The following is a 26,288-nucleotide window of genomic DNA, read 5'->3' as shown; positions in this document are numbered from 1 at the left end:
TAGCCTTTTCCCGTGTTTAGCGTCTTTGCCTGTAACTTGTGCTTGTTCTTAAGTCTCCGGCCGTCCTCCGGCCTGTTTCCCGCCTCCCTCGCCGCCCCCGCTTCCCGCCACCACCGCCGACCCCGCCCCTTCTTTCCTTCTGTTCCCTCCCCGCTCCCGCCTCCCAGCTGCCCCGCCCACCCGCGCACTTCGCCTTAAATGGCGACCGTGCGAACGCGCAGCGGTCACGCGCAGCGGGCGCGCCAAAGGTAAGCCCGTCTGCGCCCGTCCGCGACCGGATCGCGACCAGCGCCAGGACCCCTGGCCCCCACCGACGGAAGCCGACCCGACGAACCTACAGCGCCGCCGACCTCACCGCACTCAACACCGGCCACATCCCAGGATGTCACCAAGCCGCCCCGAAGCACACCCACGGACCCTTCAGCTGCCACGCCTGCAAGTTCACCTGCATCCGGACCTTCCCTGCACCCGACAAACCGAACTCCAGCAGCACCTACCTCAAGTGCATCCTGCTCAACACCCGCTCCATCCACAGACACGCCGTAGAACTCTGGAACCTCCTCGACACAACCGCCCCTGACGTTGCCTTCCTCACCGAGACCTGGATGAACGCCTCCTCAGCCCCAGACATCGCCATCGCCATCCCAGAGGGCTACAAGATCACCCGGAGGGACCGCGACAACCAGACCGGAGGAGGCATCGCCATCATCCACAGAGACACCATCCGCATCACGACCAACACCGATGACACCCTCACCACCGCTGAACACCTGCACTTCCAGATCCACACCAACCCGAAGACCACCCTCAGAGGCACCCTGATCTACCGACCCCCGGGACCGCGCACACGATTCAGCGAGGACATCGCCGACTTCGTCAGCCCGCACGCTCTCCCCTCCGCTGACTACATCCTCCTGGGGGACCTCAACTTCCACCTGGAGAACAACAACGACCGCAACACCATCACCCTGCTCGACAACCTCGACAACCTCGGACTCAAGCAACTGGTGACCACCCCCACCCACCTCGCCGGACACACACTCGACGCCGTCTTCTCGTCCAGCAAAGACGTCACCTTCAGCCACGCAACAGGACTCCACTGGACGGACCACAGCTGCGTCCACTTCACCTTCAGAAGAACGACGATCCACCACCTCCAGCAACAGGTTGCTCGAAGAAGCTGGAACAAGATCACAGCCGACCAGCTCACCGCCTCCCTGAGCCAGCACCCTCCCGCCAACTCAGCGAACCCCAGCCAGGCCGCCGACAACCTCACGAAGTGGATCAGCAACTGCGCGGACGAACTCGCCCCTCTGAGGACCCCGCCCAGCAGATCCTGCAGCAGAAAAACACCATGGTTCACCGACGAACTCAAGTGCTCCAAGAAGAAATGTCGAGCCCTCGAGAAAGCCTGGAGAAGGGAACCAACGACGGACAACATGACCACCCTCAAGCTCGCCACCCGGAAACACCACCAACTGATCCGCGCCACCAAGAAAAATGCATACAAGGACCGGCTGGACAACAACGCACACAACTGCAAGGAACTCTTCAACATCGTGAAAGAGCTCTCCAACCCCAACGCCGGAAACAACGACATCACACCGTCGCAAGACCTCTGCAACTCCCTCGCGTCCTACTTCCACAACAAGATCACGGACATACACAACAGCTTCAACAACCAACCAACGCAAGCCACAACCGCAACGACGCCACCATCCACCACCCTCCGCACCTGGACCCCGATCAGCACCGAAGACACCATCCGCACCATGAACTCCATCCATTCCGGATCTCCAACTGACCCCTGCCCTCACCACGTCTTCAACAAGGCCGACGCCGTCCTCGCACCCCACCTGCGGGACATCATCAACACCTCCTTCGACTCCGCCACCTTCCCTGAGAGCTGGAAGCACGCCGAACTCAGCGCTCTCCTCAAGAAACCCACAGCAGACCCCACCGACCTCAAGAACTACCGTCCCATCTCGCTCCTCCCGTTCCCGGCCAAAGTCATCGAGAAGACCGTCAACAAACAGCTGGCCGCCTTCCTCGAGATGAATGGATCCCTCGACCCCTCACAGTCCGGCTTCCGAGCGAACCACAGCACCGAGACCGCCCTCATCGCCGCCACCGACGACCTTCGAACTCTGATGGACAACGGAGAAACAGCGGCCCTCATCCTCCTGGACCTCTCCGCGGCTTTCGACACTGTCTGCCACCGCACCCTAGTACAGCGCCTCAGCAACATCGGAATCCAGGAGAAGGCACTGGAATGGATCACCTCCTTCCTCGACGGAAGAACACAAAGAGTCCGCCTACCACCGTACAAGTCAGAGGCCACCAAAGTCATCTGCGGCGTACCCCAAGGATCCTCGCTGAGCCCAACCCTCTTCAACGTCTACATGAGCCCCCTCGCGGCCATCGCACGCCAACACAACCTGAACATCATCTCCTACGCCGACGACACCCAGCTGATCCTCTCCCTGACCAACGACCCCGCCACCGCCAGAGCCAACCTGCACGAAGGGATGAGAGACGTAGCCGAATGGATGACGACCAGCCGCCTGAAACTGAACTCAGACAAGACGGAGGTCCTCATCCTGGGCCCCACGCCCTCCGCCTGGGACAACTCCTGGTGGCCCCCCGCCCTGGGCACCGCACCCAAACCGACGGACCACGCACGCAACCTGGGCTTCATCCTGGACTCCTCCCTCTCCATGACCAGACAAGTCAACGCCGTCTCCTCGTCATGCTTCAACATCCTGCGCATGCTACGTAAGATCTTCCGATGGATCCCCACCGAGACGAGGAAGACGGTCACCCAAGCCCTCGTCACCAGCCGACTGGACTACGGCAACGCCCTCTACGCCGGAACCACTGCCAAACTCCAGAAGAGACTCCAGCGGATCCAGAACGCCTCGGCGAGACTCATACTCGACATCCCCCGTCGCAGCCACATCTCCGGACACCTGAGAGATCTGCACTGGCTCCCGGTCAGCAAGAGAATCACCTTCCGGCTCCTCACCCACGCGCACAAAGCCCTACACGACCAAGGCCCGAGCTACCTCAACAACCGGATCAACTTCTACACTCCCAAGCGCCTCCTCAGATCAACCAACCACGCCCTCGCCGCCGTCCCCCGCATCCGAAGAGCGACAACAGGAGGAAGATCCTTCTCCTACCTGGCCGCCAAGACCTGGAACTCACTTCCGACCAATCTACGCCTGACCCAAGACCACCTCTCCTTCAGGAAGAAGCTCAAGACCTGGCTGTTCGAGCAGTAGCGGCACCCCCCCCCCCCTCCCAGCGCCTTGAGACCCTACGGGTGAGTAGTGCGCTCTACAAATGACCTGATTGATTGATTGAGAATTGATTAATGGAAACCCAGAAATTAACACATTTTTGGACAATCACGTATAATATGGCATCAGCTCCCTTCATCCTTTTAAGCATCTAAAAACAATTAGTCCGTATCAGGGGGGGTGGATCTTATGCAAGAAATCTGGAGTTCTATTTAATAGCCACTTCATATAGAATTGCATCCCGCGGAGGTTGGCACAATTTGGCAAAGAGACATTAAAATTATTAATCTTATTCCAAACCTCAACTGAAATCAGCATTCCCTTCCTTGACTGTAATTTCTGTCTAGCTTTATTAAACAGGTCTCCCTCTTTATCGATTAGAAATGTAGCAATCCAGTAACTGACTGGTCTGTGGATGCTAGATTCAATCAGTACTTCCACCAAGTCAGACCTGGTCTTGCTTTTCGTCAAGTCCAATTCCTTTCACAAATATCTGACACGAATAAAGGACCACAGATGGGCTTTCTTCCAAGGCCTGATATCCGGTTCTATATCAGGCCACTCTTTCCAAACATCTTTTCTAAAAAAAAATAAGCATTTACAATGCAACAGGTCTCGCATTATTATAGTTTGAGCTATTGGCATTGCTAAATAATGCAACACCAATAGCTCAAACTTTAATAATGCGAGACATATTGCATTGCAAATACTTGTTTGAGAATGCTTGTTATATAACTTGGATTCTCAAAGTATGGCCCGGGGGGTCACTTTTAGCCCTACTGACCTTAATATGCGGTCCCACTTTGAACAGCAGCACTGGGCTGCTGTTTACTTGATAGAGCGCTAAAATTACTTAGCAGCACTAAGATGTTCATCCTTCAGAGGTCGATAAAATGAGCACAATTCTTCATCTATAAAAACAAGCTGTCGTAAACACGCACTTTTCTACTTATAGTCGTTGCTTACGAGAACCAAGGCTGGCAGCAACTGCGCCTCGTTTACGGTCAAACTTGCGTGTCGTAAGCAAGGACTTATTTACGCACCACTTCCAGGTTTTCAAAACACATTACAAGGATTTGCAATGCAATAGGTCTTGCATTACTAAACGTTTGAGTTATTTGTGTTGCATTATTATTTGCAAGCCAATAGCTCAAACTTTCAGAGACTTATTGCATTGCAAATGCTTGTTTATTTTGAGAGGGAGAGTACCTGCACCTTTCAAGAGTGACGTAATACATTTAATCGGAGAGTATTGCACTTCTTAGAAACAAACAGGGGCTCTGGTATAGGGTACCTGCACTTCTATTTTTCCATTTCAAGCACGGACTATAAACACACACCAGGCATGTGCAAATCAGCCTATACCCTGCTCCAAACGGAAAAATCCCCACGACCGTCCAGGCAAGTACCTCCTCTGAAGGGAACACAAGCAACCGAAAAGGGTTCGGTTCCAGGCCTCGTCAGGGATATGGCTCAAGAACAGTATCGGGCATACCACTGCACTTCGAGCATCACACTCGGGAAACACAAGGCTTATATGTGGAATGCTTCGATAAGTCTAAGCAACCGGAAATCACTTCTGGCCACATCCAGTGCATTATTTTTTTCCCCAGTGCATTGTTTTTTTCCAGATTGTCTCTTCCAAGAGAGATCCATGAAATGACTCATGATATTCTTTGAGAATCTAGTGACATAGTGGTGTTTATTTATTTATTTATTCAAAGTTTTATATAGCGCGAACAAGATCCTTACAGATATCAGAGCGCTTCACAAAGACAGGGTAGGGGCAGTGGGGGTGAACAGAGATAATGGGTACTGGCACAATGCGTATGGTAGTCAATAACATGGTGGGATAATAGTAACATACATAAAACATATCAATATACAATCAGGTAAACAAGCAATATAAGACGGTACAAGTCATTGACCCCACTATAGAGGTGCACCTTGGGTGTGTGGATGGCTTATACCAAAGTCTTAGTGAAGCGAGAACACTGAGTGGGGGCATCTGGAGAGTGAATCAGCGTGTGTCATATATTGGTAGTGACAACATCAAGTTAGAGGTAAAGTGCCAGAGGACAAGGTGAACAGTGATACAAAGCAATGCAGAGTCTCTGATACAGTACCACTCATGTTCAGGAGATCTTGGCAAGAAGGATGGTTTTCACCTCTTTCTTGAAGAGTGCAGTGGAGGAGATCAGCCTAGTTTCAGGCGGGAGCGCGTTCCAAATCCTGGGTGCCATTCCAGAGAAGGAGCGTTTGTATGTTTTCTCTTTCCGGAATCTATGCGGTTTCAGGAGTAGGTTTTTTGTACTTCTATTGGACCTCGAACCTCCTGAGATAGACAACTTTTGAGCGAGGTAGTTGGGTGCATTGTGGTGCACGGCCGCGTGTGTCATAACTGCAATTTTTAGCTGTATTCTGGCTTCAAAAGGCAGCCATTTTAGAGACTTTAAGTCTGGGGATATATGCGAATGTTTTCTTGAGCCAGTAATGAGTCTTGCTGCAGCGTTCAGGGAGGCTCTTAAGGGTGCAGTTGTGGATAGCGGGAGTCCGCTGAGGGCCACAATTCCGTAGTCTATTCGAGGGATGACTAGAGATTGTACAGCAGTTTGGAAGTCTTTGGGAGGGAGGAAGGGTTTAATTTTCCTCAATGTGTCGATTTGGAAATTAGCTGCTTTTGTGGCTTTGCTAACGTGCTGCTGCATGTTGAGCTTGGCGTCGAGTGTGATGCCTAGGGATTTCGCCGAGTCCACGATGGTAGGTTGGACATTGAGTGCTGTTAGGTTATTGAGCCATGTTTGGGTGATGGATATTTTCGCCGGGGGTGAGATGAGTAGGAACTCGGTTTTCAGAGCATTTAGTTTGAGGTGATTATCTGCCAGCCAAGATTGAGTGTTAATAAGCGTGGAGTTCAGATGTTTGATATCTTCCGGGGATTGTAGCTTTAGGTAGAGTTGTGTGTCGTCGGCGTACATATGGAATTGGACATTGGAAGCTTGGAGCAAGGTGGCGAGCGGTTCCATGACGAGGTTGAACAGTGTGGGGGAGAGGGAGGATCCTTGTGGAACACCTAGATCTGCAGGCACAGGTGTTGATAGCACATTGTCGATCTTGAACTTCTGTGACCGGTTGTGAAGGAAGGACGAAAACCATTTGAGAACGGTTCCCGATAGTCCCATTCTAGTGCCTAGCAGCTCCAGCAAGTTCTCACGTTTGACCGTGTCAAATGCTGACGAGAGGTCAAGAAGGACGAGGAGGCAGGACTCATTACGATCAAGAATTTGGAGGGCGTCATCAATTATGTGTGTCATAGCTGTTTCCGTGCTCTGTTTCGCTCGGAAGCCTGATTGATGAGGGTTGAGGAGGTCAAATTGGTCAATGTGTTTAGTTAGTTGTAGTTGGACACATTTTTCCAGCAGTTTGGCCAGGGTGGGGATATTGGTGATGGGCCGGTAATTGTTTAGGTCAGACGGATCAGCTGTAGGTTTCTTGAGTATAGGCGTGACTTGCCCCACCTTGAGGGAGTCCGGAATGAGGCCTTGTTGCAGGGAGCTGTTGATGATTTTGGTCCAGAGAGGGAGGAGCAAGGGGATGAAGTCTTTTACAGCATTCTACAAAGACAGTAACCATGAGGTTCTCGACCAATCAGAATAAGTAAATAACTGTTCTGCTCTACAATACTGTTTTATATATGCAGCGTGCGTTGGCTAGAAAAAGAGAAAACCTATGACTGCACTAGCTGAAACTCTGACTCACTTGTCGACATTGAGTAAACCACTTAGATCCAGAGCTTCCAGCCGTGAGAAAATGGGACGCGCCAAACTGCAGGGATGAAACACTATAATCTGCACATGAGCTCGCAAAATGGAGTGCACGGCAGCTGGCGAGAGGCACAGCACACAAGAACGTGAAGGAGAAGCATGACAATTCGATGCAGCCGGCCATTTTAAGACTCGTTATCTTTTATTTTAAGTTCCACTGTATATTGCACCAACCCTCGGTGTACAATGTTGTACTACACAGTGCAGCCCTGCAGACTCCACAGTTGTGTCGAAAAGATGATGACAATGCCAGTGTTTGCATACGCATCAAAAAAGCACAATAGCTCTCACAGTTTGCATCCATTTCACCCACGGTTTGTATCCCCAGGGCATTTTCTTCCAAGGACTCCCATTAAAACCCACAACAGGGTTCGGTTTCCAATTAATATTAATGTATTTTACGTTTTTTTGATTCTGAACACTCTAATTGGCGACTACAGTCTACGTTGGAAAAAGGCATGAAAAGTAATATTTGTGAGAATGCATTTTTTTGGGTGGCATACTTGCATAGCACGAACTTGAGGCTCGAACCCTGGTTTCCAGCACCAAAGTCCGCAGTTAAGCCGACGGACCACATCCTCTCCCCTTCCATTTGCATTAGAAAACAAATAATATATCGGAACTTAAGTGATATATTAGGCTGACTTACGCTGCGAGCAGCAAACATATAATACGTTCCAGGACCGCATTAAATAATGTAATTTACACAGAGGCTCAGCGCAACTGGAATAGTAAAGATCACGCCTCTCCAGACCCTAATATGATTTCCCCTTCACCCCAAAACTTATCCCCACCAATGTCCACTTTTGTGCACGAATTCCCCTGGGGAAAGACAAGTCTGCAACGTGCTTTTCCCCTGGGGGCCATCAGTGACTTGTATTAGAGTAAAGCTTATTGATACTGGAGACATGCGTTGAAAATCAGCATTGCTGCCAAAGTGTCTCCCCCAAAGCCGAGAGTTACAAGTATAAACAGGAAACTGCAGTCGACTTTTCACTAAGAGGACGTGCTCAATAATACTTTGGCACAAAAAAAGAGTACATTTTAAACACTTTAAAAAATATTAAATACAAGTGCCCGATCATTCTACGCCTAGTACTATTTTAATGTGTTCAGTACTAAACTGACCAACCACGTTTTAAAATAAAGACTAAAAAGAACAGAATATAGAAAGCAAGCGCGCGTTCATTCACATCAAAATGAACAGTTGGGAGGCATTTTAAGCGGGACATTTGAGTAGGTAAAGGCCCCCATTCAACAAAACGTATTTAGCTTTTTTAACGTTGTCTCTACAAAAAACAGGTTTCGGGAGTGCCTCCAAGCATGGCCGATACATTTGCTATTGGTCTCACTGCAAAGAAATGTTGGAGTCACTGCAAGAGTGACGTGTCCGGTAGCAGCAACTGCTGTGGCACAACAGCTGCCCTGGTCTCTCAGTGGGCGGGTGGGTCGGCACCTGAGAGAAGTGTTCTGCCATCCGACAGGACGGGCACCCTTCCTGAGATCACCATGTACAGAAAGCGGTAGCTCAGTATCTCTGTTATTTACCTGCTGTGGCTCCAGGGGTTGTCCCTGTTATGACAACTCTCATGCTGCACGCAATTGAAGTGAGGGTTGACGTCCGATGCTAACCTTTATTTGTATGTAGGTAATCAATATTGGTGATGCGCAGGCCGAGTCAAGTTCTGCGTGGATTAGTGTTGCTACACGGTCACACGGGGTTCACACTTGGCGGGAGGGAGAGGAGCAGCCGGCAGCCGTCAAACTCCTTTGACAATAACAAGTTAAATACACCAGGGATCATATCTTGTTAATACGAGTTTTAACAGCACATGTTGTCACGTTGTCTGTCACAGAAAAACACTTACATTACTGGAAATAGTTTTGTAAACTCCAAAACAGAAAGCAGCTTGGTAGCTTGCATTTTACAGCAGTAATGCCAGAGCAGCAGAGTATACTTGACAAGAACTAATGGCAGAAACAACGAGCGGCTGAGAAAGCGTTCGCTTTCACTTCCGATTGAAAAAAAACCAGAAACCCGTGAGTGGTGCGAGCACGCGCCACTGCGAGCCATGGCCTAATGGTGTGCGCAAAATAGACACCAAAAGGCCATGCGTCTGCCTCTGGCCAATTGCGTGCAGTCTTTTAGAATAAGACGCACGCAAAGGCCAATGGGGTAGCACAATAGGAAAAGCACACGCACGAGCGTGTGCGATTCCTAGGCTACCTCCGAAACCCCGTTTTTCACTTACTAAAGGTCTCGCGTCCTGCGCATGCACTGCTGCGCAGTGCAACACAGGTCGCGAGACCTAAAAAACTTTCTGATAGCCATGTAACTCCTATTTCTGTGAAGAGCACCTGTTAAAAATGGCATGTGATCGTTTAAAAACGTCAGTGAGTTGTGTGAAGCAACTAATAGCGGGCATATAAAAATATTTAAATAACGGTTCTTTGCGTTTTAAAAGCCATTGCGAATGTTTATAACTTTTTTAGGGGATCTTGTCAAGCATAAAAAATCCTCAATTTTATACTCTTGCATGATGAAATGTAAAAATCAATCGGTTTGCCAGGACCCAGGAGGCGGGAAAATCGGGATGAAAAGTGCACAAAGGTAGTAAAATAATATTCTCTTATGTTTGGGAGTGCCAGGCCGCCTTCTGTTGTCGACGTGTATCAAGTACATAGAGCAATCTGTGGAAATTTTCTAGCCCACATAAAAGTAGACAACACTCCCTCGATTTCCTTAAAAAAACTTTATCTGCAATGCACAAGGGAGTGCGGCAAAAAACTTAACAGAGGCAATATAGACCAACGAATCAGCGCAACTGGGCCCATTAGAGATCTCGGTAGGCCTGACCACCTGGAGAAGAGTGCTCTAATTTTCTTAGGAAGGGTAGATAAATCAAAATAAATAAATCATAAATATTTTCTGTCATAAAAATGCCTACATATCTCTTGGGTTTCAAATTCACCAGTGGGCGGAACTCTTGGGGTAGAGAATCAGTTAAGCAGCTGAACAGAAGTATCTCCTTTTTGACCTATTTATCTTTTAACCTCCCACTGACTGCCATGTCATCAGCATATAGCTTGATTTTGACATACCCCTCAGAGATGGTTAGACACTATAATTTTGAATACCAATTGCTAAAGGTTCCAGAAAAAAAGCAAATAACAGCGGTAACAGAGGGCGACCCTATCTGATGCCTCGGTTTATATCTTACAGGTGCCAATGTCATCCGAATTTATAATGAGTCGCGCATTGGCCCCCTTGTAGGTTTTGGAAATGGCCCGAATCAAATTTGTAGGAAAATAAAACTTCAAGGATAATAAAAAGGCCCTTCCAACAGACCATGTCAAAAGCCTTCCCTGCATCTAGTAGCAACACCTGTGTTGGAATCCTTTTATGTTTAAAATAGTCTAAAGCTTCGACTAACAGGTTTGTGTTTGATGAAAGTTGCTTAGCTAGAATAGTACCATACTGATCTGGGTGGATAAGCGCTCCTACTACTTTATTAATTCGATTGGCCAGTAGCTTCACTGCTATTTTATAATCTGCATTGAGGAGGCTATTAGTTAATGTTTTAGGGATTCTTTTCTATTTTTTTTTTCTTAAACGGTCTACGATAGCAGTGTTAAAGGATGAAGGAATTGTGCCACCCTGCAAAATAAGATTGGCGAGTTGCGCTATTTTACATTTCAACAAGGGCAGAATTTTATATATTAAAATTTGACTGGTATGCCGTCTTCCCCACAAACCTTTGCATTGGCTAAACACTTGATGACTTCGGCCACCTCCTCTGAAGTGACCGAAGGTATCAAGCCCTGTATCTGATTTTGTTTTAGCCTGAGGAGAGGGAGTCTAATAAGGAATCTACCAAGATGCTCAACATCGGTTTCCTGCCTTGTAGTAGAACTCTGTTCAGTGTTTCCGGAACTAGGCCTGAATCGGCCCTGAATCAGTAATCAGTCTTAGTCTCCTCATTGTAGAGAGCCAAAAGATTATTCAGGGTCTTCTTCTCCCGAGCCTTCCAGGCAAAAAACCTACCCGCATATTCACTCTCTTCATACACCTTTTTAAGATAGGCACTATTGGCAACATAGGCTCTCTCATAGTAATAGTCCTGCATTAACCGTCTTACTTTCCTAAGCTCTTAAAAAAAAATTATAGACTCAGAAAGTTCCTTTAGGAGCTCTTTTGTGCGAGATCCTGACAAAGAAATTTAAGAATGAGTCCACAGTCTGCCGAAAATGTATACACTCTCAAAAAGTTCCTTTCGGACATTTTGTGCTTCCTCTACCATGGCACTTCAAAGAAATCGCCCTTTGTGTAGAATTTTCATCTTCGCGGGTAGATGAGGGTAGCCTGTGCCCCCGCTTGATGAAAACCTGAAAGTAACGCTTTGAAGTCCTTCCTCCTCCGAATGGATTCCACCATCATGTCCGAAAAAAACTCTCACTGAGAACTCATTGTTCACCTCAAATGCTTTCTCCTGGATTGCCTTCCTTAACACCTTTTCTTTAATGTGAAAGGGAACATTAGCACGAAGTTGGGCAGGTATCTGGTGTGCATGCATAATAGTTAAATCCTGCGGGAAATCCAGAAGTACATATTTTTTAATCAAGTTATTCACATGAAAATAATTGCACCCTCTGCATCCTCCTTGTGCTCCTGGATGCCTGTGATTCTAAGATTTGAAGTTCTAGAGTGATTTTCCAATTCTTCCAGTTTCATCCTTAATACTGTCAGCTATTTTTCAATCTGATACACAGTCATTGAGGTCGCGGACAGTTAATCCTCACAATCTGAGAGGCCTTGCTCCATCTCTTCCATTTTATCCAGTGCCTGCAAAATTTTCCCCTCTAAATGGACTATGCAATTTTCTATTTGCTTAGCAATTATTTGCTGTGAAATCTTTATTTATGTTATTTCCTCCAGAATCGTACATAGAACCCCTTGCAGGGCACCAGGAACATTCGGCACTTTCAACGATTCCGGTGGAAGGTTATTCCGCCCATAGTTAGGAAGCACTAAGCATTAAGGCAATGTTTCCTGCCCCTATGAATGTCTCCAGGCTTGCAAGCTAGAGCCTCAGCCATTAAACAAAGAAAGGCTACTGTTGGCTGTGTGGACTGCCGATCACAGCAAGGCAAGCCTGCTGCCGCAGATTATGGGCTATTGGCTCCACACCCGCGGTCAAAACTCCTCTCTGACTAGCTGCATGGCAGCTGTGTCCGCAGTCGTCTGCAGTTTTGACATGGGGAGGGGCAAGAGAGGCTGTGTGCAGCGAGTTACGGGGACCTCCTACATGCCATGCAAGAGCATTTTTAATCACTCAATGAAACCTTTTAAGAAATTCCCTTAGGAAAACAGTTACATGCCACCAATGTACTACTGATGAACTCATTTATGACACTAAAGATGAAATCAGATATTACATATTTAAAGAGACTTTTGGTGATGCATAATTTCACCTCTGATATCATCAATTACATCATTATGAACACACCAGTCCATGAAGTATGCACCAACAAAAGAAACCTATGATACAAAACACAGCATCTCCAGCCAGAACATGTTCAATTTGATTAGGCTCTAAACTGAAGGGGAGATTATGAAACTAGAACCGTCATTAGTGTACTGAAAGATCCATGAATGTAAAGACTTGTTTCATGTAATTTGCCAGGAACTAAGAGATATTGTTCCAGCAATGCAATTCAGCAGTTTGCACAAAACAAAGTTGCTATGCCATGCTTACCGAGTTATGCACTGCAACATGATGCATAGCAAGTAAAACACTGTTTTGCAGAGTAAGGAACCCTGCCTAGTTGTCACTCTATACCATTACAGTAGCTTACACCTACGGGCATTCCACAGCTAAAAAATGCCCTTATTGTAGGGCCCAATCCGGGAAGAGTAGTTAAATAGAGCCACAAATCTGATCTCACTTACAATAAGTCAACATAATAACTAGAAAGTGGGAGTAAACAGATGTTACTCAGAGATTATGTAGAGTAGATGTAAAGGCGGGGTACAATCTGAGAAGTAGTTTAGGGCTCTACAGCTATAGCTGGGAATAGAATGACATCCATAAGAATACTTCTTCTGGCAGTGGCTTGTGCAAGATGGAACTCATACAATTTGTATGTCCAACTGAATCAAGAAGAAATAGGAAAAAAACCACAGCTTTCAAATACATGTAAATTTCACGTTAGCTGCAGGCCACCTTATGGCATGAATGATGGTACATATTCACATTCATTACATAGAACACAAATATGAAAATCTTTGTTTTGTAGAGGTGATAAAACAGAAAAGGTTGTTTACGCTAAAAAAACACAAATAAATAGGGATTAAATATATAAACCACTGAGTTGGCAAAGGTCCTACTTTGGAGTTAACAAGTTTATAAATGCAACTAGAACGCACTAAGCAGCTGCTTATCTATACTTGGTTTGGGAGATCGTCCTGAAGACAAGCGTGCCTATGTGTTAAATGATATAGTAAGCAAATTGAAAACCAGCTCTGCATCTAAATTATTCTCATCATACATTACTACATAAACACTTAAAGTGACAGCAGTAAAGGCTTCGAAAAATAAAATAACCTTCAGATTCAACTTTTATTGAAATAAGACTATTCTAAGTTTTATAACCTTTCGCTGGGTGCTCTAATCCATCCAGTGAGATCATATGATTTTCTGTATTTTTAGTATTAATGACTGGATATGGTCCATCTTCAAAGGAGTCCTATAAGAAGAAATTAAAAGGCATCATTAACAGCTTGAAAAATAGCACAATAAACAAACTTCTGGCATGAAGCAGATAAGGAAGCACAAGATAAAATTGTTTTCTGGAGTAGACTCTTAAGCATGCTGTTAAGTCCTCTAAAATGTTGTCATTGACAGAAAATGCAATATGTTGACATATTTTCATACGCCTCTGAGATTATAAGGTTGTCCTAGAGTCACTCGAGAAATTCTGAAGTTATTCCTTATTTTGTATCTCTGTGCAAATAAGTAACTATTTAATTAGTGATATTACAAGTTTTATTGTTAAATGCCAATTCTACAAACTGCATGATCACTGAAGCAAGTAAGGTAAAGTACATTACGTTTTAGACAACTGATATTTTAGGCAGTGTAATGAAGAGGGGATAAATATGGGGACACTGAGCAAGAGATGGACTGCCAGAAGATGGATCTATCAGTTCACCTAAATAAATATTTCCCACAATCAAGTTGTCATAAAATGAATATATTGAAGGCTAGCACCTTATGAGGGAAGGCATTAAGGTACAGCATATCATATAGTACCAGCTACTAGAAGTCTTGAAAACCAGACATTAAAGGATAATTATGAGGATAATTATGAGGTGACTTCTGCCAATAGACTTTAAACAAAAAATGACAACACTGCTGCTTTCAAAATCAAGTCTGCAGGAATGAAAAATTTCCTAGCTAACGTAACGGAAAGTTTCAATTCTATTAAGGACTCGGAGGCGCGGATTATGCCTTCTTTCTTCACTTTATTCTCATTAGCAGCGTTGAGATTAACAAAGACTACGTTTCCCATGAACCACAGGGACAGGTAGCAAAGAAAACAACATAGCAACAACCAATCACAAACAGGTATCAGTGTCCAATCAGGGGCCATTGAGCCCAACATAGTCCTTTGCAAGTGTCCCCTCTTCCTCTTTCGGAGTGCAAAGTCAGCCGTCCTGCACTCTTCAGACATCTTATTTTGAGCATCAGAACTTGAAAATGACAGGGACACATTACCCAAAGAAAATACACTGCTAAAGCCTGTAAAAGAGCATGGAGCAGTTACTCAAAACTCAGCATAGTAGTACATACAATCAAACTAAAATCCAAGTACTTACTGCAGTACGGGGAGGGATCTCCTCCTGGAGCATTGGGCGAGATAATCCTCGCCTCTGAGTCCGTAATAGAATTGAACCTTCCTGTTACGTTAACTAGGAAATTTTTCATTCTATGTCAGGACTGGAGGCGAGGATTATGCTTGCTTAAAGCTTGCCCACAACCAGCTGAGCCATATTAAGCACTGGCTTAAAGTAGAACCTATTAAAGGTGGAGTCCTTAGACCAATCAGCCGCGTTGAGGATATCCTCCAACCGTGCACCCTAGCCAAAAGCTTTAGAGGCCATAGCCCCCCCCCCCCCCCCGAGATAAATGCGCCCCAAAGTGATGAAGGCTTATGCCAGCCTCTTGCATCACCCAACGAACCCATCTAGCGATGGTGGGCGAGGAAACCACTTTAAAGGGTTTCCGGAGCACAATAAGGAGTTGACGCTGTCCTGGAGAGCGAAACTCATCCGTCATTTCTTCATATGCCTTGAGACATCTGACAACGCACAGTTTCGGGGAGTCAGGAAACTCCGGGTATGAAATAACCCTAATATGGCATTTCGTACGACATAGTAGTGCGAAAGTCACCCCTCCCCCCGGGGTAAACATCCTCCCGGAGATATCCAAGGCCTGGACATCCGAGACCAGTCTGCAAGAGATTAGGCAGAGGAGCATGACCAGCTTCGCGGAAAGCTCCTTTCTGGAGAGGAACCGGTTAGGTTGCCGAGGTAGAAATAGGTTGAGAACCTGATAACATCCAAAAGCACGGAGTAGCGCGGCTCTGGAGGCAAAGAAAGTCGAATACCCCGAAGTAATCGGCAAACAAAGGGGTGCTCGCCCATAGGCGCTCTATTAACTGGAACATGGCCAGATGAAATAGCCGACCTGAAGGTGTTGATGGACCTGTATGCTAGCCCGTCGGAAGAGAGTTGCACCAGAAAATTCACAACGTGAACAAAGTCTGCGACCAAGGGATCAAAACCCCGTCGCAGACACCAATGGGCCCATCTGCCCCGCGGAGTCTTGTATCTCTTGACCGTACTGTCCGCCCAAGCTTTGGAGATGAGACTCCCAGCTTCCCGCAAAAGTCCTGGGGCTTTCCATCTGCCCCAGAAATCCGCCACGCAATGATAAATAGTGAGCCCGCCGACACTAGTGGATGAGGAGTCCCCTCGGGATTTGTGAGGTGGGTCGGTAAGTGGGGAAGTAGGATTGGAAAATCCCAAGAAAGTTTCAGAAGAACTGGAAACCAGACTTGCGACTTCCAAAGCGGAGTAACCAGCACCAAATCCACTGACTGCCTGCGGACCTGTGCCAAAGTCTGTGTGATCATCGCGAAGGGAGGAACGCGTATCCCTGCTCCAAACTCCAGTCCTGGAGGAATGCATCTGTGGCCGTTGCCAAGGAGTCCGGCCTCCAACTGAAGAACCGAGGGATCTTATGATCCAGTCGGGACCATAGTGGTCGTTCAGTATCGCAAAAATGGACCGGTCCAATTTCCATAAGCTGGAATCTCGGAAGTGACATGATTGAAAATCCGCTTCCAAGTTGTCTCGTCCCGGCAGGTACTCTGCTGTGACCGAGATCTGGCTGTCCTGGTAATACTGCCAGAAATTCGCCGCCTGATCCGAGAGGGCTTTCGACCTGGTGCCTCCCAGGTGCTTCACATACCAGACCGTAGAGACATTGCCCATTTTTAAAAGAACACACAACTGCACCGAGTCTCTTGTACAGGAAAGTACGGCAAAAGAGCCCGCCAAAAGTTCCAGACAATTTATATGTAACTTTTGTTCCCAGGGTGACCACAACCCTGTAGATCCCCACACCTGGCACCCCAGCCAAGTCTGCTGGCGTCTAATTCGAACAGCAGATCCGGGGCTGAACCGAAGATCACTCGGCCGTTCCAGGCCTCCATGTGTTCCAACCACCATTGAATCACGGCCTTAGCTACGGGAGTCAATGAGACCTTGTGAGAGTATGGATACCCTGTGCGGAGGAAGTACACTTTGAGGCACTGAAGGGCCCTGTAGTGAAGCAAGACCGGGAAGATGGCTTGAATTGAAGCTGGCAGGAGGCCCACCACCTGGGCCAGCTGACGGAGAGAGAGACTTGTTGTTTGGAAAGAAGGCGACGTAACTCGTGACGGATTATGCTGATTTTGTTGTGGAGCCAATTACAAACCCCAAGAAGGTAACTGACTGGGCTGGCTGTAATAAAGATTTGATCAGGAAGCCGAGGTCCTGAAGGAGAGACACTGCCATCCGAAGCGGAGCACTCAGCTGACGGGGGCAAAAAGCCATCAGGAGATCGTCTAAATATACGATCGTCCTAACCCCCGAGCTCTCAAAAACTCCACCACCAGCTAGAGCACCTTGGTGAAGCATCAGGGGGCAGAGGAGAGCCCGAACGGAAGAGCCGTAAACTCGTACATGAGGTGCTGCCAGGCAAACTGAAGAAACCGCCTGTGAGGGGTAAAAATCAGGATCAGCAAATAGGCGTCCTTGAGGTCTAGGCAGACCATCCAATCATGATGGCGAAGAACGACCGCAGGAGATTAATTCCTTCCATTTTGAAATGGCGATAAACTAGACTTTCGTTGAAATCACTTACATTTATGACTGGCCTCTTGCCGCCATCTGTCTTGTCCATCAAGAAAATATTGCTCAAAAAGCCCCTAGGGTGAAGGGAGGTAAGGGAGATAGCGCCCTTGGGGAGGAGGGATGCGACTTCCTCATCCACCAGGGCCGTGTCTTGAGCGGAAAACTGAATGGGCCGGGGTTTGGATCTTTGAACTGGGAGTCCCATGAACTCTATATGAAACCCTTGCACTGTTTGGAGTACCCATGCATCGTGCGTTAGAGACAACCAAGCCTGGTAACAACTTGTGAGTCGCCCCCGTTTTTTTAATGGGGAAGAAGAGTGAACACTCACCGGTGTTTGAGGCAGAGGATCCTCCTATTAATCCTTTTCCTTTGCCGCCGCGTCCTCTAGTGGGGTAGAAGTTCCCGAAACGGGACTGGTCCTGGTACTGACTGAGCCTCTCTGGGTACCCTGATGGAATTGTCGACCGGCCAAGTGGCCCCTGCCTTGGCCGGCCCTGGGGAAAAACACGGGGGAAAAACCTTTTTTATCGTGGACTGAGCCTTATCTAGGAACGTGAAAGTATAAACAAATTTGCAGAGCTCCTTCACAAACGACTCGCCAAACAAACCCCGTTGTGCAATGGCGCCCGCTTCAGAGTCCGCCAGGTCCCCTAATTTTGGGTCGATCTTTATGAGGAGGGACCGGCAGCGCTCGGTGGAGAGGGCACAGTTCGCATTGCCCAAAAATATAACCACACTCTGCGCCCAGCTGGATAGGGCTTCCGGGGAAATAATGGAGCCGGATACTTTGGCCTCCTCTGCCATATCGAGGATTTTCGTAAAGAGACCAAGGGCATACAGGAACTTGTCCTGGCAAGCCCTCCAGGACCTATTGATCCCTTTTTGGGATCTCTAATAAACTTCTGGAGGAAGGTGGACAAGTGGGGGTCAATTTCTGGGGTAAGGCCCACCTTCCACTCCAAAGAAGGGCAGGGACACTCAGCCCGTAGGCAGTTGCGGGCCTCCTTCTCTAGAGGACAGCGGATGTGTTCCGCCACATATGCATCAACCTTCTCTGCCGGGGCCCACTCCGAGGAGCGTGGGTGTACTATATCATTAGGATCCAGCACATCAGAAGTGATTTGGGGAGGGACGGAAGGGCGGGCGGGGAGCCAAGGCCACGAAGGGCCGGGGTTTGAGTCAAGATCACCAGCCGTGTCTGGGTCGGTAGACAGGAGGGCTGGAGGGGGAGGTGGAGGATTCCCTGCAGGCAGCGCTACTTGCCTAGCCACAAAAGCCTGCCTCAAACGCTCAAAAGCGTCCGAATCTACCCCAGAACCGTGGGGGCGTTTAGGTGACGGGGAGCCAATGGTATTGGGGTTCGTAGGGACCGTGGTTAAAGGGGTCTCAGCCATCCGCTGCTCAAGGCGTGCAAATGCCAGATCGATCTGCCGTGAAAGCCTATCCTTCAAGGGGGTGATAGCTTGGCCCACCGTCTGGTAGATAGAAGAATCTACTGCCTCGTAAAAGGCATCCGCCCCAAGGCATCTCTGCGAGGGAGTCCTCCTCCTCTGGGAAGTCATCATAGTATTCCATGGCACCAATGAAATGGAGAAACTGATTATTTAAGTGGCGACCCACCAGGCCGACAATAAGGCCTAAGATGTTAAGGGCTGGGTGTCAGCCTACACTTTGGGCGGATGGAAACCACAAATTATACGGGCTTCTAGCCCCAGCCAATGTAGAGAACTTCCAAAAAATAAAACCCCAATACTTGAGGGGAATATAGCTGGTCTGGGCCGGGTCCCCTTTAAGGCCGTCACAGGCACATGCAAGACCTCCACGAGGCGTACAGAAAACCAAATATGGACTCCGAATCCCCTTTCAAAACAGTCTGGCGGGGAAACAGAGCGTAATATGCAAACCAGCGGTCCGTGGGGAATTATATCCGCCGCCGCAGTTTACAGACCCAAAACCAGGCGTTCTCTTCCGACCAGGGCTCAGTTGCAAGCGCGCAAGGTGTTTGAATTCCTGAGGAGATCAAACACTGCAACACGCTGGAAACAGCCTCCTGCGCCTCCTAGCGGGGGGGAGGTCTGCAGAGCGCAAGCCAGCAAGGCGTCGCATAGAGACAGGAAATCCCTGTTCCAGCGGTGCCACACAGATTATAAGCGCAGATACATGCTGTAAAAGAAACAGAAATCAGGGGAAACGGCGCGATCCAAAACGGATCTAGGAAAACAGACTGATGATAACACGGTCGCGCTTAATGGAACTGAACACAACGGGTGAAAACCCAACACAAGCGCGCACAAATGGCAAGTAGAATTAACATAGACAAGCTTAGAACAGTCAAATCGCATGCAAAGCACTAAACAGTAAAATAACTGAAGGGCACTTATCTAGCTGTGGAGCAGCGAAGGAAGAGGGGACACTAGCAAAGGACTATGTTGGGCTCGGCGGGGGGAACATGGCGGCCGGAAGCTAAACGGCTGCGGGCGAGTTCCTCCTTTGATGTCTACCATGGAATCTACGCCGGACCCTTGCAATCTATTGCAGTAGGCTTTCTTGTTTCTTAAAAAGATCGGCAGGATTGTGATATTGTATTTTGGACTACTGACCTTGCATTTTAATATCTGCGCACTTTGAAACTACCCGCTGCCTTCACACTTCGTTTTGTGAGCATCCCAGTTTGTTTCGCGTCCAGCGTACCCCGCCTTTCCCGCCTCCCGGTGTCTTCATTGGCAGCCGTTTTTTTCTCCCCAGTAATTTACCTGGTGGAGCACCCCTGGGACCGGATGGTGTTGGGGGGGTGTCTGCTGTGCTCTCTGGAGTGTCACCGCCGCGGGTTGCAAGTGCAGCACAGGAGCTGAGGCGGCAACGCATTCTTTGGCTGTGGATCCGGGCTCATGGCGGCAGAGTCAGCACCTGTCATTCCGGCGACGGATTAGTCTGCCAAGATTCGAGAGGCGGTTCGACCGTGAAATCAGTCGGACAAAGTGTTGCTGTAGACTGTGTGTTTTCGGGGCCCGAGGCGGTGAGAGACGGGGTTAAGTGGTATTCACTTGATGAGCAGAGGGGGTTGTTAGCTTTTCCTTGCTTGACTGGGGCTTGTGACTCTGTTTCTGAGACTGAGGTTGAGGAAGGCGAGGCATTTGACAATTCAGCGGTGTTTGGAGGAGGAGCTCTGGCCTTCACAGCAGGGGAGTTATCGGAGCTGCATGGAGAAGGGTGGGCAGAATATTTTGAATCGTGCCCATAGTAGTGCTAAAAGTCAGCAAAGCCTAAGACCAACTGTGTGTCGGTATAGACTATGAAACAGAGCAGTGAAGATAGACACTGCTGTGGACCTGGGGGTCTTGCCCTCCGTTACGGAGGTAAAATTCACAGCTAGGCGGTGCGAGAAAGAAGACACCACGGAGAGCAGCACACCGGGTGGAACAAGAGGGAAAGGCAAGGTCAAAAAAACCCTGTCTTCCAAAGTAAAAATGACTCCCTCGTTGAAGACCTTCTATAAGGTCTTAACTACTCCTTTAGATAAAAATAAAAAGGGGAGTAACATGTCAACTTCTACTGCCCTGGTGGCGCACCTACAGGGCCTCCCTCTGCAGAAGGAGACCACCTTGCTAACAACCCTGATTCCACCTCCCATTGGGGGAATAGATGGCCCGGGCACATCCATAAAACAACCTGTCGTTGTCCACCCTTCTAAAGACATCTCTAATCGATATTCGGCCCTTGAGAGTCAAGAAGATCAAGGTCTGGAGCCCGACCTTCTACAACCAATGGAAAAGGATGATGCAGTTGAGGTTCTATCCCGCTTAACCCTGGCTAAAACCGGCCTTCCAGGAATCCAAGACGTGCAAAAAAAAGGATCCCTTAAATGCAGAGGGTGGTGGAGCTGGAATTGGCTCCCTAGCAGACATCTTAATGGCATTAAAGGACGACATTAGAAGAAGATTTACTATCTCCGAATCCAACAAAGCTGAAATTAAATCTTCATGTGAGGTGTTAACTAAAAAAGTAGAAGAAATCTCACAAAGAACTGATGCCTTAGAACTTGAAATTCCGAATATAAAGGAATCATTACACAGCTCCTCCGCAAAAATAGACAAATTAGTTCTCCAGAATAGAGATCTGAAGGATGATATCGAGCGCCTCGAGAACCATGCCAGAAAGAACAATCTGAAGATTCTGAATGTCCCCGAGGACTTGGAAGGGGGTGACATTAAAAACTTTGTGATTACTCTTCTTAAAGATACAATCCTTAAAGACTTCCCAGAAGTTAATTTAGCTAGCGACATTCAGCGTGTCCACCGAGATCCATATAAGAGGAGTTCAACAAACCCCAAGCCAAGGAAGATCTTAGTGAATTTCTTAACATACTCACTAAAGGAGAAAATCTTAACCCTTGCATTGAAGGCAGGCACGGTCAAACGTACATCTTCTGCTAGCCAATTTTCCTTTTCCATCAGGTCGGATGTCTCACGCATCACAGCGTCAAGTCAGCGGGAGTTGGGCAAAAGGATGGCAATCCTGAGCTCACTGGAGGCTAAGGTACAATTAAGATTCCCAGCCTCGCTTCGAATAATGTGGAACAACCACATGTACAATATCCGCCAAGTTGAAGAGGTAGATACCCTCATAGAAGAAATTAAAAATAAAAATGAGGTGTAGTATGCGGAGGCAAACTTAAAAGTCAGAGTCACTATTGAATCACCTAGCCGACATTCTATGTAGGGGTCTAACAGTTTGGATGTAGAATGGTCCGATAGACATTTAGGGGGGGGTCTCGCCCATAGGGCTTTTGCCTGGTATAATAGGGGGGGTTCCCCTGGGATGGGAAGAGGGGGCACAGGGGATGGTATGGGTGGAGGGGGGGGGGGAGCACGGGTGGGGTCGCAGTGGGAAAAAACTCAAAAAAATATCCTTAGTCTCACATCTATAACCTTGAAGCCATCATTAGAAGGTTTTTTTTTTTGGGTACCCTAGGGAAATAGGCTGTTTGAATGAGTAGTTCAATTAAATGTATCTCCTGGAACATCAATGGGCTTAGATGTCCACGTAGGGAACGGTTGATCATGAGTATCTGGAACAGTCTTCCGCGCAGGTGTTTATGCTCCAGGAAACACATTTGAGTTATTCGGAGTCCAGGTCGACATTTGGTAAATATCGTTGGGTTGAGTCTTTTTGTACCTCTGAGCAGTCTACACATAATAAGGGGGTGGCGATTTTGATCAGATCAGGGGCAAATGGTAGTATTAAATCTGTTACCTCGGATCAGTCAGGGAGGTGGATAATAGCATTGGTCAATATAGGGGGGACTGAGCTTACTGTCGTCTCCTTCTACGGCCCAAATGTTGATGATCCAACACATCTCTGTAATATGCAATCCAATCTGATCAGAACCAACACTCCAATAGTTATCGGAGGCGACTTTAATGTTCTCTTTGATCCGGTACGAGACAGGTCTAACCATAGTCAGCCCCACGTGTTTGTAGAGCATTAGTTAATATGATCTATGACCTTGGGCTAGCAGACCTCTGGAGGGCCAAGATGGGGGATAAACCTGGTTTCACCTTTTTTAGTAAAAAAATATGCTCACTCCTCACTGATAGACTACATTTTAATAGATAGACTGAGGCTAGAGAAAGTCGGTAACATCTCTGTACAACCTTGTACTATCTCCGATCATGCCCCAATTTTCGTTTCGTATTCGGGGGGCAGGCAAAGCCTTAGATCTAGATGGACCTTGAAAAGATCAATGCTCCCTAATGAGGATACTATTAGGGTATTAAAAAATTCAACTTCAGAGTATTTTTCTTTTAATAGTGGCTCAACAACCCCTGACTTCGTCTGGGATGCTTATAAAGCAAGCCTACGAGGCCAGATCCATAGCCTGACCTGCGCAAAGAATCGGGAGGAGTTACTGGAATTTAAAAATTTAGAACAGGAGATAGGTAGGTTGGAGAATGAGAGGCTAAGCAGTCCTCAGGTCTCTAGTGATAGACTTACCCAACTAAATGCAGATCTGGATCGTCTGCGTCAAGAATATAGGGGCAAACTGGAAACAAAAGTTAAAGCTCAGTGGCAATCAAACAATATGCAACATTTTGAATATGGCGAAAAAGCTGGAGCTCTTTTAGCTTGGAAGGCGCGGGCTGAGCGCTCCAAGAACAACATCAGCAAGTTAATTATTGACGACAATGGGGTAACATCATATAAGCAGGCTGATATACAAAGTTGTCTCATAGCCTTGTTTTCCAATCTTTATAGAGAAGAGAATACCTCTGACCCAGAGTCTATTAAAAACTGGCTGAAGTCTAAAAATCTTCCAGTTTTAGCGGAAGGAGGTCGTGCCTTGCTTGATGCTCCCTTTACAGAAAGCAAGGTAAAAATCTACATCAATAAGGTTAAGAACAACAAGGCTGCAGGGACCGATGCCCTCCCAGGCGAGATATATGAATCTCTCCAGGACGAATTAATTCCTAGGCTGTGTGATCTATTTAATTATATTTATAGTCCTGATGGGAGAGTCCCAAATTCTTGGAAGGAGGCAACGATTATCCTTATTTTAAAATCAGGAAAGGACCCAATTAATGCTGACTCCTATAGGCCTATCTCCCTGCTAAATGCAGACTATAAAATCTTTATGAGCATTTTGGCAGGGAGATTGGTTAAGCTGGTTCCTCAGTTGGTTCACACCGACCAGAAGGATAATGGGATTTGGCCCTACGTTTGTACAGACACTGATCAACTGCTATCAGGGAGCATCAGCAACGATTCTCCTTAATGGAGTGTTAACATCTAGCTTCAATATAATGAGAGGAACAAGGCAGGGTTGTCCCATCTCGCCCTTGCTGTTCGATCTATATATGGAGCCTTTAGCTCAATCTATGAGACTTAATGAATTAATTACACCTTTTATCTCTAATCATTACAATTGTAAATTAGCTCTATACGCCGACGACCTCCTCCTCTATACAGGCAATCCAGCAGAAGTTCTCCCTTAGGTGGAGGCACTATTGGAGGAATTCGGTCTATATTCTGTATATCTGGCTTATTCCTCCAAGACAGAGATAATGTCTTGGCATGTTGACAATTGGAGTGGGAAAGTAAGTAAAGAATTTAGGTATCTTGGGATAACAATAGTTAAGAACATAGAGGATATACCTAAAATCAACCTTAGAAAGGTTTCTAAAGAGATCGATCGCCTCTTTTTAAGATGGAAACATCTGCCCTTAACAATGTATGGCAGGGTAAACCCGGTCAAAATGGTCATTTTGCCTAAACTGACCTATCTTTTTAGTACAAGCCCCCTTGACTTTCCAGATAGAGTTGAGTTTAATCCAAGGGAAAGTTGGACGTTTTATTTGGGCGAATAAAAATGCAAGGCTCACATGGAAAAAACTAAGGCGTAGGCTCCTGAAAGGAGGTTTAGCACTCCCCGATATACTTGCCTTCCAGTTTAAAAACATTCGGTCACTACTGGGCAATACAGGAGATTCTAATTGGGGGAGGCTGTTAACTGAGATGACTTTCTTAGAGAGCGGGGGGAGTAGGTTTTCTTTATAAATTCGGTGCTCCGAAGTTTTTTAAAAGGGTTTGGTTGAAAGTTTTAAAGTCCGCTTTAAATCTATGGTATAGAGTCAGGAAACAATGGGGGATTGGATATTATTCAGATTTTGCCCCGATATGGGACTCCCCCGGCCTACCTGCATGTTTAAAGGATAGCCTCGCCTCACCCATCAAGAATGCGGGCATTACAACCTGGTCGGACCTTCTATCCATTGATGGTATTCACCCCGGGAAGTGTTAAAATCAAAAATCGGGGACTCTTTCTCAAGATTTAAGTATTTACAATTAAGCTCTTGGTTTATAGCAGAGAAAGATTCTATAGGAGGAAATTGGGAAATTGAGTCACGGTGCCAGAATACAAATACCATCAAGAAGGAGGTGAGATTTTGGTATATGTAGCTCGTCGAGGCTGAGGATATAAAATGTCCCCCACAGCACCTAATTTGGAATATGTCAGACCTGCAAGCCGACGCCATCGAACTCTACGAGCCCTCTCTCCAGATTTTGTATAAATCAATTAAACCCGCCTCTTTGAAAAATGCCAGAGATGCGATTTTTCTCAAGCAGACGATGTCCATATATTCTTTCAATGTGAAGAGTTAAAACAATTTTGGCAGAATGTGGAATCTACTCTTGGAGCTATTTTTAAATTTAAGTTTAATTTGAATCTTCCAATTGTGATATTTGGCACCGATAACATCTTGATTAATTCCTTGTCGGCTCTACAAAAAGGTCTGACTATGTATCTGATCCTAATCGCTAGGAGGGAGATTTGTAAGCTCTGGAAAGATCCACGCCCCCGTCGTATGAGAATTGGATGAGGGCTGTATTGGGTATGGCACGTTTGGACTTGGGTAACAGGGTCGACGATGGCTGTAACATATGGTCGGAGTTCCTGGTATGGGCTAGAGAAATTAGACTAATCCGAAACCCCTAAGTCCAATGAAGAAGAAGCTGGCCGGGTCAGGCCTAGAGCCAATGCAACTGCAGAAGCCCCGGGTGCCCCGGTCGGATTGATGGCTTCTCGCGTCTATTTGCAGTCGCTCTATGGTGAGATCAGGACAAAAAAAAAAAAAGACTATGTTGGGCTTAATGGCCTCTGATTGGACCTGATAACTGTTTGGGATTGGTTGTTGC

At 47.1% G+C, this 26,288-nt stretch overlaps 1 protein-coding gene across 4 annotated transcripts in view; it reads right to left on the bottom strand.

Annotated features, from left to right (window-relative positions):
- Window positions 1-26,288, bottom strand: part of TRAPPC8 (trafficking protein particle complex subunit 8) — a 1,467,367-nt gene that overhangs the window by 952,291 nt on the left and 488,788 nt on the right. For all 4 annotated transcript variants that reach the window (XM_078687367.1, XM_078687364.1, XM_078687365.1 and 1 more), the window contains one exon: window positions 13,780-13,873. In XM_078687367.1, coding sequence (XP_078543493.1) covers window positions 13,780-13,873 — 94 coding nt within the window. The remainder of the gene's footprint in view (window positions 1-13,779; window positions 13,874-26,288) is intronic.

The sequence above is a fragment of the Lissotriton helveticus genome, chromosome 4_1 (assembly GCF_964261635.1).
Source record: "Lissotriton helveticus chromosome 4_1, aLisHel1.1, whole genome shotgun sequence".
Classification (NCBI taxonomy): domain Eukaryota; kingdom Metazoa; phylum Chordata; class Amphibia; order Caudata; family Salamandridae; genus Lissotriton; species Lissotriton helveticus.
The sequence above is the reverse complement of the archived record's forward strand: the minus strand, read 5'-3'. Positions and strand labels throughout refer to the sequence as shown.